This window comes from Nyctereutes procyonoides, unplaced genomic scaffold (genome assembly GCF_905146905.1).
Source record: "Nyctereutes procyonoides isolate TBG_1078 unplaced genomic scaffold, NYPRO_anot_genome, whole genome shotgun sequence".
Classification (NCBI taxonomy): domain Eukaryota; kingdom Metazoa; phylum Chordata; class Mammalia; order Carnivora; family Canidae; genus Nyctereutes; species Nyctereutes procyonoides.
Genome location: NW_026575142.1, coordinates 8,541,946 through 8,563,219, shown reverse-complemented (window position 1 = coordinate 8,563,219; position 21,274 = coordinate 8,541,946). Strand labels below are relative to the sequence as shown.

The following is a 21,274-nucleotide window of genomic DNA, read 5'->3' as shown; positions in this document are numbered from 1 at the left end:
TTCAGACAATGTAGAATTTAAAGGAAACTCTTAATTTCTGTGCCAAACCTGGGTGTGGGATGGGGGGCTGTTGATAGAGAACGAGAAGCACAAGGGAAAGGGTATTTAGCCTCTGTCTTCTAGGACTCCAGATTTCAGAAGAAAAAAAGTTACATTTTGTTTTAATCAAACATTTTAGAAAATGTTAGAAAAAATTTAAAGTTTTAGAGGACATAATTCGAATAGATCCAAAAATGAAGAATTCATCAGGTTATATTATAGAGACCAGTATGATTTAATTCTCCCTAGATTTTATGAACAATCTTTATTAACAGAAATCAAACTTACTGTCCAAAGTGATAACATATCAAAGAAATACATATCAAAATATGCTGCCATTACTAATAGTTTTTAACATCTTTATTGCATTTACAATATGTGGAACATTATAGGGATTTACAGTAGAGGCCAAATATCCCAGCCCTTAAAAACGGAGTAGGAAAGATTGAATGAACCATACATAAATATCTTTGAACACAAGCATTAGAGACATACATATGATTATAATTTTACAGGCTTATACAAGTAACTGCTATATCTAATATAACAGGCAGGAAGGATAAAACAGTGAGTAAGAAAGTCACTAAGGTGTGAAATAACTACAGCAAGGCGGTACTAAACAAAAAGACAACACAGAAAATGTGATTTGTAAAGGCTAAGATGTCCTGCAAAGACAGAGCTATCCCTTATTACAACCGTGAGGTAGAATTCTTCCCACCCCGTCTTCGGGTTTCTTGACCACCAACTGGGGGGCCTTCCCGTCCAGATAGTGCTCTCTCACATTACTGTACCCATGACAGACGAGTAAGTACACGTTTCTGACTACCCCTTCCACCCCAATTGAACAGAAATAATCTTTTCTGTTTAATTGGCCTTATTTCACCTACTGAAAACGGGTGGCAAAAGTTAGTAAAATAAACAAACCAGTGCTGTTTCTTCTAGCTAATATATCACCATGCTTCAGAAATGCTTTAATACTTCAAGAAGTGAAACTAATCCTAAAATTTCAGGCATAGGAACCCATTGGGGAGCTGTTTTGGGCAGACAGGTATTTCCTCAAAGAATACCAACTGCCAACCGTTAACAATGCCATTTCTATCACAAACCCACTTCTAAAATTTCAAATATGAATCATAAAAATAGTGTACACTTTTCTACACATCCAAAATATAGTGAAAATCCAGGACACAGTATAACCACATTGGAAAAGGATAGCAGTTTCTTTTAAAACTACCCTATGACACAGAAATTCTAATCCTAGGTATTCACCTAAGAGAAATAAAAGCCTATGTTCACATAAGACTTACATTAAGAATAATCATAGCAGCTTTATTTATAACTACTAATGCTGGAAACAGCCCAGATATTCATAAATAGGGAGACAGATAAACTGCAATATAGTCATACAATGGAATACTACTCAGCAATAAAAAGGAATGAACTAAAACCCCTAACAACATGGATAATTTCCAAAACATGTTAAGTGAAGAGGCTTCTAGAAAGAGTTCATGCTGTGCGGCTCTATTTATATAAAGACCTAGAACAGAGAAATTGGATTCCTGGTAGACAAAAGAACAGTGGTTGCCTTTGGGAGAGTGGAGTGGGGTCAAAGATTGACTAGAAAGGGCCAAAGGGGAATTTTCTGATAATGTTTTTATATTTTGGTAGTACTGTATGCATTTTCCAAAACTAGGTAATGCATACTCAAGATTTATGCATTTCATTGTATGCTAATTTTACATTTAAAATGTGGTCAGCATATACTGAGCTCTAGTTAACAATACATATACTGAAGTTATTAGTAGTGAAGATGTCTGCAATTTGATGAATTGATGGATGGACATGTGATCATGCAAGCATAATTAACGCTAACTACCATGTGGGTGATTAATACTTTGTAAAATCTTAACCTTTTTATATGTTTGAAAATTTTTATAAAATGTTGGGAGAAAAATTCCAGGGTGCAACACTTACCAAATGATGCCACTGAGAATTTCAGTATTGATCTCACGGCAAAATAATCATCAGATTCTTCCAATCAGTGTCAATTTAGAAACTCAAGAGCTTCTGAAATATATTCCAGAGTGTGAGGTGACTAGTCAGCCCGCAAATCTATACTGACTCAAAACTGTCAGTTGACATTTTGATCCCCTGACACCTTTAAAAATTACCTATATTTACCTATATCATTTTTTCTCAACAAATTTGCTGGCTGTGTAGACAAACATAAGAGCTAAAATGAAGAAGCATTCCTAAGGGAAAAAATCAAGCACAGAAATTTTTACCTGACTTCTAAACTAATAAAGAACTATAATAACAATAATAATTAAAAGAAAGAAAGGCATGTAGATCCAACACACAATATGAGGTCTGATCATACTGTCTAGGCCCCTATCTTCTAAGTGGAAGGACATCTGAATTATCCTCCTGTCTCTCCAAGAAGGGACTCATTTGGGGGCGCCCTAAAGTGAAGGCATGTAACTTGTAAATACTTCTAAGGTGACTCCTTGATATTCACTAAGAACGGCTTCAGACTTCAATAGCCTTTTGTCAGAAGTAGTTTTCCACATGCCTGCCTTAAAAATCCATGAACAACACTGTGCTTTTTAGTGGCTGTAACAATCTTTAGTTATTTGCTAAGAATTTGCATATAACTGTATTGGTATTATATGTTTCATATATATATGTTATATATATATACATATATATATATATGGCACCTCATAACGGTTCTCTTAACAAAAATAATCTTGATTCTTTTAAAAATTTACTCGCTGCTTTCAAAATATTTAGTCACAGGTCTGGCTCTCCTTTGACCTCTGAGTGCTTTATGTTCTAGTACAGGCTCTGCTGTCCTTGAAGCACACGGACTAGTGTTGTCAAGTTCTCCAAGTTTGCCTTAAAATACTGCAGTCACATTATTCAGAATCGTATCTATGAACGTTTTCAGTCTTAAAACATTCCCTGTATTTATTTCACAGAGCATCCCTATTTCTAGCAGTCTTTATCACATTACCACTGCTCAACTTCTCTAGCCATAACAGTACTAACAGTGGTCTCAAGTCACACTTGTTACCTCATTATTAGGATACTTTTAACAGCTTTGTGCGTTTGTTTCCACTGGCTGGTGCTGACTCTGAGATCCACTCTGAGTATGACTTTTACTTATTAATGGCACTGTGTCATGTCCTGTCACCCTCAAAGTAGATGATACTCCTCACTTGTCTTCCATCTCGCTGGTCTATCATCCTGCCATAAAAGAGTTAATCTGTCAGATTTAAAAGTCTTGCCATTTACTGATGAGCTCACCAACTCCACTCTTAGTAATTCTGAATGTAGGAGAAATTGAGTTCAGAGAGGTGAGGACAGTGCCATTTCCCCCAGGACCCCAAGCTCGTCATCTGAGACAGAAGCAACATTAAAAGAATGCTGTATTTTCTATTCTAAAAACAAAATTATAATAGTAATTCCATCCACTTTAGATAACATTGTCGTTTTCAACACATTTTTAAAATATGATTGTATTTACAGACCTAGAGAAGTTTGGTAATTTTTATAAAGGTCGGTAAATGACAAAGTCAGAATTTGAGTCTGATATTCAAACTCCAAACTCTTTCCGTTATATTCACTGCAGTTCTTACTTTGGCTCTTCTATGATCCTTTGTATGCTTGCCATTATTTATGCTTCTTAGCTAAACTTAGACTTTTCTAGAGCACACACTGAAGCTACATATTGTCAAGTGTTAAATCAATACTTAATTTGGCCTCATCAAGGTATTTATTGCCCTCCATCCCAGAAGCATATTTCCCATTTCTCACTGAAGTTTTTTCAAACTTAAACTTAAAGTCAACACTGGTAAGTCTGCTAATTAGGTTAACTAGTCAGGTATGTTGCAGCCTATCTTCTGAATTATAGGAGATTTTTCCTTTGGAGGTTTAACCAGTTATCTCAACCATGTAACTCTTGTTACTGATGATATTTACTAATGTTGGATTCCCACACTATTTTCGATAAGCTCAAGATGTGGGGGACTTTAGCAACCACAGCATATTTAGTTCTTAGGAACCACAGGATTTTACTATGGCCCTGTGAGGATAGGAAAAGTGCAGAGCAACAGCCAATGTCTCTGGCAAGGAACTTACAATGTAGCAGAGAATTAAGAGTTCTTTTTCCAACTGTAGACTATACAGAGAGCAACGTTCAGCTAATCTCACAATCATGCCGTTGGTTATACAACAGGTTTACATGAGAAAATATGGTTTGCTCAGCCCTATCAGAAAATCATGTTCACCCTAAATGGTGTGCCACAAACAGTCAATACACTAAACAACACACCCCATATTTCAACTGACAGGGTAATGGAACAACACATTCACACTAGGTTACACTCAGGAGTGCTGGCGGATTTCAATGCCTATAAAGTGAGAGTGGTATCTAGTCTTCTACACAGTAATGAAGCCTAGACCTGCCATCAACATCCTGGCTGGCAGGATGAGCAGTTTCATCACCATCACCAATGAGTCACCCTAGCAATAAGGTCACCAATAATGAGGACTTGGAATGAAGTCAATTTTATCTGGAAAAAAAGTTACCATCTTTGCATCTTAACTCTGCCGAGCCAGACATGTGAAGAACAGGCATCAAAACTATATATACTAAGCTTAGAGAGGAGCAAATATACAGTAAAAAGAGAAAACACCCTCCTCCCAGCAAAACAAAAAACAAAACAAATCTAGCCCAATTAATACTTCAAGAATTCCCTGAGATGAGCAAAAGTAATGTGGAAAGTTGTGTCATATACCAATAATGGCATACAGAGATGATGGTTCTTTCTCATTTGTGGGCCAACATTAATTCATGATGTATACAGAACTCGTGATTTCAAACAGACTGCAGTCACTTCCTTCACTTGTACTCTAAGTGAACTATAATGCTATGAAAGAAAACATTAGGGCATTGTTGGGTTTTCAATCATAAAGTATGTATACATAAGATATACATATAGAAAGTAGCAGCAAATTTACAAATGAACAGCAACAATATCATGTCAAAGCGTATTCAGTTCATCTGAAATATTCAAATTACAAATAACATCTTCAGATGATGCCTTATTTTACTCTTGCTGTAGGCTGGACAGTTTAAGGCATATTAAAAATTAACTCACTGAACAATAAGTAGTCGAGTTGATGATAAAACTAAGACTCCCATTACTTATAGTGCAGTTCCCTTCTAGCAAATCTTAATAAAAACATTTTTACTACTCTGAAATTCAGTAGAATAATATTGAGTGTAACTATCTAAATTACTTAATATATAAATCTCTAAAATACCAAATGACTTCTTTATGAGATTAATTCATAAGTCAGTCAAAATTTTAGGAAATATATTTAAAACACACTTCAATCTATAATATGGGGGTCGGGGGATTCTTACTAAGGTCTACAACAGACCATTCACACACAGAAAAGTGAGCGGCTATTACATATGAGCACAAGGCTGGGAACAGGAGAGTCCCACAAGATTCCTTCCCTCAACAGAGATTCTAGTGTAGCAGGCACAGACATCAATAAACAATTGTAGCATGTGGTTAGCACCATTATGAGGGCTGAAATGAAGAATCACAAGTTTATACTCAGAAGTTAAGTCCTAAAAGACTGAGAGGATATCAAATATAGAAATAATTTTCCTGAATGTTCTCAGAAGCAGTGGCAGCATAAGAAAAAAGGGAGCAATCAGCTATTGCCCCCAGATTTTCTGGCATGTCTGACTAGAAAAAAATGAACCAAAATTGCTCAGAGAGTAGAAAAGTGAAAAATAGGATGACTTCATCTAGGCTGAAATGTCAAGTAGGTAGCTGAAAGTACGGGTCTAAAATTTTGGACCAGATATGGAACAAAGAACATTGGGATAAAAATAGAAACCCTAAGGATGAGATCCCTCCAGAAGCATTCTGAAGACAGAATCTGAGCGTGTGCTGTAGTAGGTATGCTTAGAGTTGCGACTCTACTCAATTATGCATGAGGATAACATCTTCAAGGGACGAGACACCAACAAGGAAAGGTTGCTCAATGGTGTAAATGTTGCAGAGACAGAGAAGGATAAGGAAGGCAGATCAAAGGAAACATTCATTCAATTCAGTAACTGAGAGCCCACTGAGAACAGCTTCACTGAAGTGCTATGTAAAAACAGATTGCGAGGTGTTGAACAGTGAGAGATGAGGATGCAGGGGGAACAGACATGGATTTCTCCAGGAGGCCTGGCAGTGAAGAAGGATGGGGGAACCAGCAGGTTCAGAGGGGGTTTTCTGCATTGGAAGATACATGAACATTTTTGTGGACATGAAAAGGAACCAGCATACAATTCTTTGCATAATTTTGTATTGATCACAGACTAAAAAATTATTTTTAATCTTTTTCAAAAACACTTTCTGAAATAAAAATTAACACAAAAATTAAATATGTATTTTACCATTTAAACTTAATATAAACTTATAAGCACTAACATTTTATAAATTTTATTTCTAAAAGAGTTGTACAATTTTTGTTATTAGACTACTTCAGAATTTTGTTTCTAGTCTATCATGAGAAATTAAGTTTTATTAACAATTGCTATTTTTGTTCCAGAAAGATTCCTCTGATATAAAGGATTACACTTAAGTTATTAGGTATGCCTTCTTCCCCAACCCTCCTCCCCAAAGACAAAGTATCTTCAGGGTAGTTAATAATTTGGATAACATTTTTCAACTTAAAGAAGGGAACAATTAGAAATAGTATTCCATTACTTTTAAGTTCTTTAAGATCTAAATTGTTCTTCACAATTATTTTTCATAATTAAACATGCTTATTTATTATATACACATGCTTACATATGGATTTCCTGGCTAAAACACATGCAACCAACATGAAAAAACAAATATTAAATCATCCTCACAATCCTAAGAATGCCCTTTTAAATAAGGCACTCATGTTTGGAAACAGGATATAACCACCAAATTAAGTAAGATGTTTAAAAGAAGCCTTTTATTAAGCACAAACAACTTTTAATACATTATCAATACAAATAGGAAAATGTCTTTTAATGAATATGATATATCAAAGATCTGAAGGTTTTCTTCATACTGACACAATAAAAATAATCAATTTTGAAGAAGAATTACAAAGTAAAATTTTTGAGTACGCCACTGTCTACTAATAACAATTTAACTATAGTCTAAATTTACTACATCACCTGGGGAGGAAGGTCAAACATTTTTTATATAGAGAATTCCTAAACTCTTATTAGCACCATTCAAAGCTTATTATCAGTTGTTCATCTACAAATTGACAGGTCAGGTAAAGCTTTAAAGCAAGTTTTCAGTGCAATGTTTATAGTTCTTTCTTTTAAGATACTTGGAGTCTATGGTCTCAAAGCAAGTTAAATAATGATGCCTTGGTAGTTGTAAGGTGTTAACATGTAGAGAGAAATGGAAAATGGAAAAAAAATGAGGCTTATCCTGGCTGTGAAATGTATCTTAATGTATTGCGGCTAATGCTGTAGTATGCCAACGACATGCGGGATTATGAACTGCAGATTTGTGGGAAGCTGGTAGCTATTAGCTCTCTGTGGTCATCATTTCAGGATGTCTCAGCTGCTGCCTTTTGAGACTAACCAGTTTCATCCTGTCTCTGATGTGTTCTGCAGTGGAAGCCATGTCACTTGGACTCCCAAAATACTGCTCAGTTCTAAAAATTAAAACAGAAAAACCACAATCAGATTAATACAAATCCAATGACCACAGCAAATGCAAAAGGGAACAAAGATTATCATAAAAATTTTATATGTGATATTGCATTAGTTCACCTGAAGACCATATACTGTTTGTGGTAATTCAGTAGAAGAAACATTTTTAAATGCATAAAATATATTAAGACATGTTGAAAGAAACAGATTAGTTGTATTAAAAATTGTATCATATGTACTTATGGTAATCTCAATAAACCAAACAATGCAACTAAACAATGAAACAATAAAGGAAACAATGTAACATTTAAGATATTCTACTTTCAGTTTTGGGTGCATAAGCATACAGAAATATATAATTTGTATGTATTCTTCAAAGATAAAGGCTATCTATGTACACCAGTTGTCTAATACAGTTGGCAAGTAAAATACCTGTTTTATGTTAAGGCATCATTTGGGACTTTAACAGACAAAATGATTTAATGCTATCCTACTTGAAAAGATACTGTATTCAGAGTCAGAGAATCTTTTAGAGCTAGAAGAGTTCTTAGAAATTATCTGGTTGAGCTCTGTATTTTTTAAAATCAGAAAACTAAGACCTAGAAAATTAAATGACTTAACTAGGATCACATAGTGGGAAAACCAGCATTGGAACCGGATTCTTTAGTGAATCCAGGAAGATCATCTAAATTTCTTTTATTTTTCCAGGACAATGTTACAAAGATAAATCTGAATAAGCTTGCTGTTAAACTAGCATCAACAGATTTTCATACAAATGGAACAGAATAACAATTCCAAGTATTAAAGGTGGTGGTTGTGAAATCTGAATATACACTACTAATTTATTCTTCAATCTTAAAAACATGAGGAAGTGTTACATGGACTATTTGTAGAATACAAGAGGAGAAGTACAAACAAAAATATTAGTTTCAGATGCTCCTAGGCTGACCTGAGTAGAATGGAGACAGTGCTAACAACTGGTTATAAAGCACAGAAATGGGGGTGGAGGGTTCCCTGGAATGAGCAACATGAAGGCAGCCCTCTAATATTGTTACAAGCTGAATTATAAAATTTTAGATTTTTTTTTATACATTGCAGATATCTAACATGATTTTAGGCTACTTCTGATGGTTTCAATTTTGGCTGTGGCCAAAGATTATCTACATATAGATTATGAATTATATATTCTTTCAAGGGAACAGAATTGTATCTTCCCCAAATCAATTCTAAATAATGATTTAAAGTTCATGACATGGTAGTACTTGCATTTACTATGTTTCAGATTTTGGGTTTTTCTGCTGTTTTTTCTTTCTTTTTAAGATTTTATTTATTTATTATAAAGACAGAGTGCAAGTGGAGGTAAGGGGAGAGAGGGCAGGCTCTGAATTCAGCACAGAGCCTGGCTGAGGGCTGGATCCCATAACCCTGAGATCATGACCTGAGCTAAAATCAAGAGTAAGACACTCAACCAACTGAGCCACCAAGGCACCCCTGTGCTAGATGCGTTTTAAGTAATTTATACACATTGAGCTCATGTTAATTCCCCTGCCCTATAACCTGAAAAGGTATAAATAATATATCCCTATTTTTAGATGAAAGAACTGAGGCACAGAATGGCTGAATAGGGTGCCCAAGGTGTTACAGCTAGTAAGTGGAGAGCTGAGATTTAAACCCAAGAAATCTGATTCCAGAGTCCACAATCTTATCCGTTACACTATACTACAGTGTAAGGATAGATGCATCCAATGATTTGGTTTCTCTGTCATCTGAATTAAATATCCTCTGGATTATCTCTAAATTATTTTCACTGAGAAGGTCAAGATCCTCAGGGATGAAGCTCTTTCAGACTCATTTATTGGCCCACTGATTTGCATGAGATTACTTCTTACTTTTATTATTAACTTTTAAAATAGAAAGCAATGTGGGAATCAGGTACCCATCATTCTACAAATGAATAAACTGGGACTCTATATAGCATAGAGAAAAGAGAATGGGTTCAGAGTTGGACCAACCTAAAACTGTATGCCAATTCCACTTAGAAGCTGTGAAATCCTGAGTACCTCACTTAATCTTTCTGAGCTTCAGGTTTCTATCTCTAACAAAACCTGTTTGATCAAAACTAATGAGGTGAAGTGTTTAACTCGATGTTTAGTATATTATAAAACTCATTAAACATTACACCCCACTACTCCCCTCACTTCCTTGGATGAAATCCAGAGGCACCCTACTCCCTATCACCAGAGCGAAGGCTAGGACCCCAGGATATCAACCTTCTATATTAAGCTGTCAAGATGCACCACATTTGACAGCAGCAAGTACCAACTGCTACTGCTGCTAAGAGCTGAGTTTGTATTTCTTTTCATTACAAACCAATTTATTGTGGAACTGAAGATGTGGACCAGGGCTAATTTACTTGGCTTTTTAAAAAATATATTTTCCTCTCTTGATGATTTCATTTTAAGACCTCACAAATAAAAAGACAAAATTATAAGAACATGTACCATACCCATCAGGATAAACTACAGGAACAGTTAATCTATCCAAAAGTGATTTCCCAACTGCTTCAATTTCATCAAATTGCTCCTCATCATTAATAGCTTCAGGCTCTTCTGGACAGTCTTGCAAAATCTGCAACAAATAAAATGGCAACATCAATCAAGAGATATAGAAAAGCAATCAAGCTCACGTAAATTCAGAAGACTGAAGGTGTTTTTGTTTTGTTCTTAGCATCTCTATGTCCACCACTGTACAAGATTCATTACTGGTGAAGCTGGCTCAAAATATTCAAACAAAATGAAATACATAATCCTTACTAACAATATGTAATTAGAGTATAAAGGCCTATAGAGATTTCCAAGAAAAAAAAAAATACTAACTACTTGAAAAATAAGTTCAAACTGCGCTTAAGAAGTATCCCTTTATTCATCCATTCTTTATTGGATTTATTTAGCAGCTTGCGACATGACTGAGATATAGATTTTTACGTCAAACAGCTTACAGACTTCAAAAATGAAAGAAAATATAAATCCAAAACAACATATACTCAGAGTTCAGACACATAACTAACTGATGGGATGACCTACATAGGCACTTTACACTTATTTTAATAACTGATCTGCTGGAACACCTGAGTGGCTCAGCCACTGAGCATCTGCTTTTGGCTCAGGGCCTGATCCCGGGATCCCGGGATCGAGTCCCACATCGGGGTCCCTGCATGTAGCCTGCTTCTCCCTCTGCTTATGTCTCTGCTTCTTTTTCCTTGTCTCGCATGAATAAATAAGTAAAATTTTAAAAAACCCTGATCTGCTGACTTATCTGATGTAAACCATTAAGGTTAAAATTCAAATATAGGAAGTTCTACAGTCCTTAATACAATTTTCCTTAACTATTACCATTTAAATTTAACAAGGGGAGAGGAAAGAATAAAGAAACTGAAATAATTTATAATAGCTAAGTCTATAGGTATTAGCCCACATTAGTCAATATAATAGCAATCAGACTAGTGAGCACTTGAAAAGTGGCTAGTGCAAACTGAGATGTGCTTTAAGTCTGGGATACAGGGACGCCTGGGTGGCTCAGTGGTTGAGCATCTGCCTTCAGCTCAGGGCATGATTCCAGGGTCCGGGGATTGAGTCCTGCATCGGGCTCCCTGCATGGAGCCTGCTTCTCCCTCTGCCTGTGTCTCTGCCTCTCTCTCTCTGTCTCTCATGAATAAATAAATAAAATCTTAAAAAAAAAAGTCTAAGATACACACCAGATTATATGAAAAAAATTACAAAATGTGGGAAAGGGAGAAGAAAAAGAAGTATTTATTTTTGCAACTTTTTTCCATTATACTTAATCCAATCTATTTCAGCATTATTCATAAATAACTTTATATAAACTTCTAGATCTAATTTAAATATTTTCCCAGTCATTATACAAGTTGCTTATAGTTATATTTACGTTTAAATATAAAACACAGTCAAGAAGAAAATAATATCTGATAACAAAAAGTTTTACAAAGGCTTGAACACTAAAGAATCTTAATCTTCTTTAATCTTTAAAGAATAATTGTGCTTTTTTTTTAAGATTTTATTTATTCATGAGATCTCAGACAGAGAGAGAGAGAGAGGCAGAGACACAGGCAGAGGGAGAAGCAGGCTCTATGCAGGGAGCCCACATAGGACTCCCAGGTCTCCAGGATCAGGCCCTGGGCCGAAGGCGGCACTAAACAGCTGAGCCACCAGGGCTGCCCTTAAATTGTGATTATAAGCATGATAAAGGCCATGTAGCAGAAGAAAAGGGAGCATTAATTTCCTATGCAAAAAACTCAACCATTTGCATAGTTTTTTTTTTTTTAAGACTTTCTTATTTATTAACAAGACACAGAGAGATAGGCAGAGACACAAGCAGAGGGAGGGCTCCCCTGAGGGGAGCCTGATGCGGGACTTGATCCCAGGACTCTGGGTTCACGCCCTGAGCTGAAGGCAGATGCTAAACCACTGAGCTACCCAGGCATCCCTCAACCATTTATATTCTTCTATGATCTCTTAAAGAAGTCTAGATCTTAAAATGTCTTTGCAGATGCATTTTATTTTTTTAAGTTTTTATTTAAATTCTAGTCAGTTAACATACAGTGTAGTATTAGTTTCAGGTGTACAATACAGTGAATCAACACTTACATACAATACCTGGTGTTCCACAATACCTGGATAAGTGCACCCCTTAATCCCATCACCTATTTAACCTAACCTCCCCACCTTCCCTCTGATAACATCAATCTATTTTCTATAGTTAAGTCTGTTTCTTGATTTGCCTTTTTTTTTTTCCCCTTTACTCATTTGTTTTGTTTCTTGAATTCCACATGAATGAAATCACATGGTATTTGTATTTCTCTTAGACTTATTTCGCTTAGCATAATCCTCTCTAGTTCCATACAGGTGGTGTTAAAGGCAAAATTTCATCTTTTTTTATAGCTGAAATCTTTTGTGTATACCCCACATTTTCTTTATCTATTCATGTATGGATGGACACGTGGGCTACTTCCATAACTTGGTTATTGTAGGTAATGCTGTTATCAATATCAGGGGGCATGTATCCCTTTGAATTAGTATTTGTGCATTCTTTGAGTAAATACCTAACAGTGAGACTGCTGGATTGAAGGGCAGTTCTATTTTTAACTTTCTGAGGAACCTCCATATTGTTTTCCAGAGTCACCTTGCAGATACATTATAAAAGCAACATCTTAAAAAGTTATCAGTATTGTTAGAAACTGGGCCGGTAGTCACCCTTGAACAGGACAGAGGGGCAGCAGGAGCAGCGTCACTAAAAGACGGTGTGAGAGCTTCTGGGGTGCTGGTAATGTTCTGTTCTTTGAATAGTGTGTTGATTACACATGCATGCTCACTTTGTGAAAATTCATCAAACAGGCTTAATTCAACAAATTGACTGAATATTTAGGATCTATACACTTTTCCATGTTAATATACTTCAATAAAAATGTTTCATTAAAACAATCAGCAGATAAACAAGTTAAACCATTTTATAACCTTTCACCTTCACCATTAGGCCTACTTTAAACCACAACACTGACATGCAGAGTTCAGTGACCAACTCAGCAAGAGTTAACTATAAACACTTCTCAACAGAGGTGCAACCACCCAATTCTGGAGACTCCTGGTCACATCTCTTACGTTCTATAGACTAGGCTATATCACATTTATATCTTTCTCACATTTCATATTGTATTGAACATCGCCCACATGTAAACTTTCATTGTGAAAGATCAAAACAAAGTTAACTACATAACAAAGCTCCTCTTCAGAGTGGAAATGTTAGGGTTGAGAGCTATAAATTTTCTCTGTGCAGAGTTAAGAAAAGGGCTCTACTGAAAATCTGCCCAAATAATACAACATATTTCATTTTTGGCCTCTGGGACTATTGAATTCATTAAATAATAAATTCTACAATGAATCTTTAAAAATAACACATGAAAAAAAGGTTTTATTTTATCTCTATCTCATTATTTTAGTTGGGTAGTCTCTAAACATTATTAAATTACAAAGTGCCCTTTTAAAAAATATTGATGACAATTAGTAGTAGTTGCAGTACTTGCAATAGTTGCAAAGTATCCTTTCTTCAGTTAATGAAAGCAATGAGAGCCGTGACACCCTAGAGATAAAGAGCTCATTCTGGGGGTTAGATATAGATATCGAAAGAAGAGAAGTTCTGTTGAGAGAGGACTCCTAGATGGTTTTGGATTTCTCCAATTCACAGTAAACAAGCACTGGTATGGATTACTAGGAGAATTTGATTTGAACTCTCTAAGACAATATTATTATATATAAACAAACTTTAAACAATGGAATTAATATAAGTTCAGGGAAAAAGCACAGGTTAATCACATAATTATAATCACATAATTAAAATTAATACATTTTAAACATACACAATAAAGTCTACTGAGGCTACATTTTTAAAGAAGCGAACCTTTTCGGCATTTGAGTGAAATGCAATAGCCATTTCCAGCCTATGCACTCTCTCTTCAGATGCTATTGTAAATTGTTTCCATACTCTGTTCAGTCGAGGAAGTGTGTCTCCAGATGATCGAGATGTGCAGCGCAGAGACTGACACAACACAACTGTGGCCTGTAGCAACTGTCTTCCATAGTCGTAAGTGCTCTAAAAAAGAAAAAGTAAACATGAAATTGTAATAAAAGAATTCTGAAAAGAGAGATGGGAAAGTGTGCAGGAAAGAATGGCTGCAAATACGTAACACTACTGGAAATCAATACTGAATGACTCCACTGGCACTTACTACTACAAATTAACTGCAGATATAAAAAAAAGGATGGGGAAGAAATACTTGGAATTTTTGGTAAGTTTCTTTTTTATTAGGCTTTGTTCTTTTATTCTGCTTTCCCCGTCTCAGTCTTCTCAATTCCACAGGCCATTCATTAACCAAAACAAGTAGATGACGATGGGCTCTTTATAGGCCACTTTATATCCCATACAGGAAACCACAACTGTTCACTCAGAGCTCAATTATTAGGGAAAATAAATTAAGTTACTTTACACACACACACACAGTCTATATTGTTACAGTAACACCGGTAAGATGCAGAAACTGTGGTTTCTACTTTACCAAAAGTAACACATATTTCTCATTAACTTTTGTTAATGAACAGTTGGATTGCCTAAAACATGGCATAATATAAAACATATGTATCAGAGGGAGTATACAGAACCTGTATTCAGGAAAACATAAACCCTCTCAAGTTTATGCAGGCTACTTTTGATGCACCAGCTGACATTTTCTTAGTTCTGTGATATTTCTGGAATAACATAACTAACCTTCTTGGACTTGGAGGGTTAAGTTACATTATAATCATGCAGAAAGCTATTCAAACACTGAGCTTGTAGAAAAGGAAGATAACCAGTTCTGCACCTGTGCAACATCAACAAATTTTCTATGCTTTTCCAGTAAAACTTTTGTTTCCTGAGCATCATCACCCAATCTGATGTGGGTCTTAAGCAGGGCATCCAGAAGTTCACTTAGCCATTCTACTGCCTAAATAAAAATAAAAACAATGAAGGTGGATCCATAACTCTTATTATATCAAAAACATCACATTTATAAAAAGAAAAGTTACTACCACATGATTAATTAATCCATTAGTTATAACCTAAGTTCTTAATAGCTTATTTCATTCAATGAAAGTTACATGAATTAAGGACCTTTCCTCCCACTCAAAATTTTTGAAATCTAAGGACATATTAAAGGGAAGCACTTTTTTAGAAGTGCTATTAAGCACATAATTTGTATTAATAGAAGATTGTGTGTTCTCCTTAATGTCTGAGCACTGGGTATCATAGAAGACTGATGAATCAAAAAAAAAAAAAAGACTGATGAATCATTGACCTCTACTATCTCTGAAACTAGTAATACACTATATGTTAAATAATTTAAATTACAAAAAAAGATCATGTGTTTATATAATACTGATCTTACTTGAATCTCATTACAGATTTATGTTATTGAAAATCATAAAGATCAAGCTAAAATGATGTTCCCCAATACTAACTATACAAAGATAGCTTATTGTTTATCTAGTTGAAAAACCCTCTTACAGGTTAAAAAAGAAATGTGCTACACCAGCCTTAACCTTAGCACATAACCAACAATAATAAATAAAGTAAGTCAACAATAATAAATAATCCCAATTTCTAGCTCAATAGAGGATTTCATTGAGAAGATAAGTCAACTGAGACTAGTAAAATAACTGGAAATAAATACTTTATTATTTTAATAACATAAACTAGAATTTGACTTAATGTATTCACTTTCTTAGGACCATAATAAGTACACTTTTTTTTTATAGGTAGGTGAAATCCATCTTTTAAGAAAAGACAACTATATCATGTGCCTGATTGATCTTTTACCTGGGCAGCATCTTCTTCACATTTAAACAACTGCACCATCTGAAGCATCTTTAACCTTCGCACATCTACCATGTCTTCACATCTAATAAACCCAAACATAAATGTAAAACATCATTTCAGTTTCAGTAATAACTATTTTAACATCATCATCTGGCACACAGGTATTGTAGTATACTAAAATACTTAATGCTATATACCATGGAGACATCAACTACTTTGATTTGTAAGAATTTTAAAGATATCTATGTTACATCAAAATATTTCAAAACTTCAAAATACTTGAACAATACTTTCTTGAGGATAATATGGATTCTGCAAAATACTGAAGCAAAGCATAAACAAAGTAGTACACTAAAACCCAAGGAAATCTCCACTGCCAGTTAGCAATTAACAATCCTCTAAGATAAACATATAAAGTTTCTCAAATACTAATTTTGATGATGATGGTCCAAGGAAATAAAACAAAAAAATTAGAAGGACACTATATCTTAAAGGGTCTAACAATTGCAAATATTTATGCCCCTAACATGGGAGCAACTAATTATATAAACCAATTAATAACAAAATTAAAGAAACACACTGATAATAATACAAGAATAGTAGGGGACTTTATCATCTCACTCACAAGAATGTAAGATCATCTAAGCAAAAGATCAACAAGGAAACAAGGGGGTTTGATGACACACTGGACCAGATGGACTGCACAGATATATTCAGAGCATTCTACCCTAAAGCAATGGGAAACATATTCTTCTCGAGTGCACAAGGAACATCCTCCGGAAGAGAGCACATACTTGGTCACAAATCAGGTTTCAACCAGTACCATGAGACTGGGATCATTCATTCCCTGTTTATTTTCAAACCATCATGCTTTGAAATTTGATCTCATTCATAAGAGGAAATTTGGAAAGGATTCAAATACATGGAGGTTAAAGAGCATTTTGGTAAAGAATGAATGGGCCAACCAGTAATAAAGAAATATTTAAAAAATTTGATGGAAACAAATGAAAGTGAAAACACAACTATTTAAAACCTTTGAGATGCAGCAAAGACAGTCCTAAGAAGGAAGTACATAGCAATACAAGCCTTTCTCAAGAAATAAGAAAGGTCTTGGGAATCCCTGGGTGGCTTAGCGGTTTAGTGCTCGCCTTTGGCCCAGGCCGTGATCCTGGAGACCTGGGATCGAGTCCCACATCAGGCTCCCTGCAAGGAGCCTGCTTCTTCCTCTGCCTGTGTCTCTGCCTCTCTCTCAATCTGTGTCTCTCATGAATAAATAAATAAAATCTTTAAAAAAAAAAAAAGAAATAAGGTAGGTCTCAAACACACAACCTAACCTTACACCTAAAGAAGCTGGGGAAAGAATGGCAAATAAAAGTTAAACCCAGCAGGAGAAGAGAATTAACAGAGATTAGAGCAGAAATCAAAAAGAACAGTAGAACGTATCAACAAAACTAGGAACTGATACTTTGAAAGAATTAATAAGACCAAGAAACCTCTGGCCATACTTGTCAAGAAGAAAAGAGAAAGGACCCAAATAAATAAATCATGAATGAAAGAGGAGAGATCACAACCAAAACCAAAGAAATACAAACAATTATAAGAACATATTACGAGTAACTACATGCCAACAAATTAGGTGATCTGGAAGATATGGATGCATTCCTAGAGACATATAACCTACCAAAACTGAAACAGGAAGAAATTCTGAACAGACTCATGACCAGTAAGGAAATCAAAACAATAATCAAAAACCTCCCAACAAATAAGAGTTCAGGGCCAGATGGCTTTCCAGGGGAATTCTACAAAACATGTAAAGAAGAATTAATACCTATTCTTTTGAAGCTATTTCAAAAAATATAAATGAAAGGAAAATTTCTGAACTCTATGAGGCCAGTATTACGTTGATCCCAAAACCAAAGATCCCACCAAAGAAGAGAATTACAGACCAATATCCCTGATGAACACGGATGCCAAAATTCTCACCAAAATACTAGCCAATGGAATCCAACAGTACATTGAAAGGACTATTTACCACAACCAAGTGGGATTTATTCCTAGGCTGCAAAGGTGGTTCAACATCCACAAATCAATGTGATATACCACATTAATAAAAGAAAGGATAAAACCATATGATCTTCTCAGTAGATGAAAAAAAAGCATTTGACAGAGTACCGCATCCTTTCTTGATTAAAACTTTCACATTGTAGGAATAGAGGGAACACATACCTCAATATAATGAAAGACTTATACAAAAAGCCCACAGTGAATATCATTCTCAATGGGAAAAAAATGGGAGAGATTTTTTTCCCTAAGGTCAGGAACATGGAGGGATGTCCACTCTCACCACTGCTGTTCAACATAGCACTAGAAGTCCTAGCCTCAGCAATCAGAGAACAAAAAGAAATAAAAGGCATCCGAACTGGCAAAGAAGTCAAACTCTCCCTCTTCACCGATGACAGGATACTCCATGTGGAAAACTCATAAGACTCCATCCCAAAATTGCTTGAACTCATACAACAATTAGGCAAAGTGGTAGGATATAAAATCAATGCACAGGAATCAGTTGCGTTTTCTATACACTGAGACAGAAAGAAAGAGAAATTAAGGAGTCAATCCACTTATAAATGCACCCAAAACCATAAGATACCTAGGAATAAACCTAACCAAAGAGGCAAAGGATCTGTACTCTGACAACTACAGAACATTCATGAAAGAAATTGAGGAAGACACAAAGAAATGGAAAAACGTTCCATGCTAATCGATTGGAAGAACAAATACTGTTAAAATGTCTATGCTACCCAAAACAAAAGCAAGCTACACATCCAATGCAATCCCTATCAAAATACCATCAACTATTTCACAGAGCTGGAACAAACAATCCTAAAATTTGTATGGAACCAGAAAAGACCTCAACTAGCCAAAAGAATGTTGAAAAAGAAAACCAAAACTGGTGGCATCACAATTCCGGATTCCAACTCTATTACAAAGCTGTTATCATCAAGACAGTATGGTAGTGGCACAAAAACAGTCATATAGATCAATGGAACTGAAGAGAACCTGGAAATGGACCTTCAATTCTGTGGTCAACTCATCTGCAACAAACCAGGAAAGAATATCCCGGGGAAAAAAGGCAGCCTCTTCAACAAATGGTGTTGGGAAAATTGGACAGCATCCCAAAGAAGGAAACTGGACAGTTTAATTAACCATACACAAAAATAGACTCAAAATGGATGAAAGACCTGAATGTGAGACAGAAATCCATTAAAATCCTGGAGGAGAATACAAGCTGCAACCTCTTTGACTTCAACCGCAGTAACTTCTTGCTAGACACATCTTCAAAGGCAAGGGAAACAAAGACAAAAATGAACTCTTGGGGCTTCATCAAGACAAAAAGCTTTTGCACAACAAAGGCAACAGTCAACAAAACCAAAAGACAAGTGACAAAATGGGAAAAGATATTTGCAAATGTCTTATCAGATAAAGGACAGGTATCCAAAATCTACAAAGAACTTACCAAATTCAACACCCAAAGAACAAATAATCCAAATCAAGAAATGGGCAGAAGACATGATCAGACATTTCTCCAAAGAAGACATAAAAATGGCCAACAGACTCTTGAAAAAATGCTCAACATGACTCAGCATCAGGGAAATACAAATCAAAACCACAGTGGGATATCACCTCACATGAATCAGAATGGCTAAGATTAACAAGTAGAAAATGACAGATGCTGGTGAGGATGCAGAGCAAGGGGAACCCTCTTATATTGCTGGTAGGAATACAAGCTGGTGCAGCCACTCTGGAAAACAGTACAGAGGTTCCTCAAAAGAACTGAAAATAGAACTACTCTATAACCCAGCAATTGCACTACCAGATATTTACCCCAAACATACAAATGTTGTGATCTGAAGGGGCACCTGCATCCCAATGTCCACAGCAGCAATGTCCACAATAGCTAAACTATAGAAAGAGCCCAGATGTCCATAGACAGATGTACAGATAAAGAAGATATGATGTATATATACAATGGAATACTATTCATCCATCAAAAAAGGAAATCTTGCCATTTATAATGACATGGAAAAAACTAAAGGGTATTATATAAGTGAAATACATCAGTGAAAGACAAGTATCATATGATCTCACTCATATGTGGAATTTAAGAAACAAAACAGAGGATCACAGAAGAAGGAAGGGAAAAATAAAACAAGACTAACTCAGAGACGGAGATAAACCCTAAGAGACTCTTAATCATAGGAAACAAACTGACGACCATTGGAGGGGAGCGGTGTGAGGGGACAGGGCAACTGGGTGATGGACATTAAGGAGGGCATGTGATATAATGAGCACTGGGTATTATATAAGACTGATGGATCACTGACCTCTACCTCTGACACCAATAATATACTATATGCTAATTAACTGAATTGAATTTTTTTTTAAATGACAGCAATCAATGTAAGTGTCCAACAAAAAAATGAAAAATTATGGAATATTCATGCAAAACATTTTATAGCAGTGAAAAGACTGACCGACTCAATACATGAATTATTGGTGGTGAATCTCACAAACCTAATCTCAGTTTCTTCTTTAAAAGGGGATTTTAAATAAAGTTCACAAATAAAAAGTTAACACTTTTCATTATATTACATTACCCAAAGTAATATCTAATTTTGAATTTAAAAAAAAACTACTCTGTATTTGTTCAAAGAAGAAAAAAACGTATTGATCTCTAGGTGAAGAAAGACACAATTCAGAGTAATTTAAAATTTTACTGTGGTCGGCCATGTATAATATACATATTGAACTTTTAAGGTGACTTGAACTAACTTACCTCTGATCCATTCTCTTTGTTCCCATGCAATTCACTATACTTTAGATGGAAGGGGGAACTCACTACAATCCCAAACATCAATGACCAGTTACCCAGGAGGCAGTAAGCTCCACTACAGTCAGTGTTCTTAAAGAAGCTGTATAGAAACCATTGTCACAAGGCTATTTTTTTATAAGAATGCCCTTCATAAAAAGCCCATAACATACTACTAAAATGAACTTGGTTAAAGTAATTCTACAAGGCTAAACGGAAGTGAG

General features: G+C 35.3%; 1 protein-coding gene across 2 annotated transcripts in view; it reads right to left on the bottom strand.

The window, feature by feature from the left end:
- Positions 1-279: 279 nt before the first annotated feature.
- The window catches only part of SESTD1 (SEC14 and spectrin domain containing 1), a 138,892-nt gene continuing 117,897 nt past the window's right edge, over positions 280-21,274 (bottom strand). The window contains exons 14-18 of one of the 2 annotated variants that reach the window (XM_055308071.1): positions 16,184-16,265; positions 15,189-15,311; positions 14,231-14,422; positions 10,266-10,387; positions 280-7,761 (exon numbers count right to left, since the gene is read on the bottom strand). In XM_055308071.1, coding sequence (XP_055164046.1) covers positions 7,632-7,761; positions 10,266-10,387; positions 14,231-14,422; positions 15,189-15,311; positions 16,184-16,265 — 649 coding nt within the window. In that variant the 3' untranslated portion in view covers positions 280-7,631. Of the gene's footprint in view, positions 7,762-10,265; positions 10,388-14,230; positions 14,423-15,094; positions 15,312-16,183; positions 16,266-21,274 lie in introns of those variants that run through there. The other variant, XM_055308072.1, reaches the window with a different exon arrangement.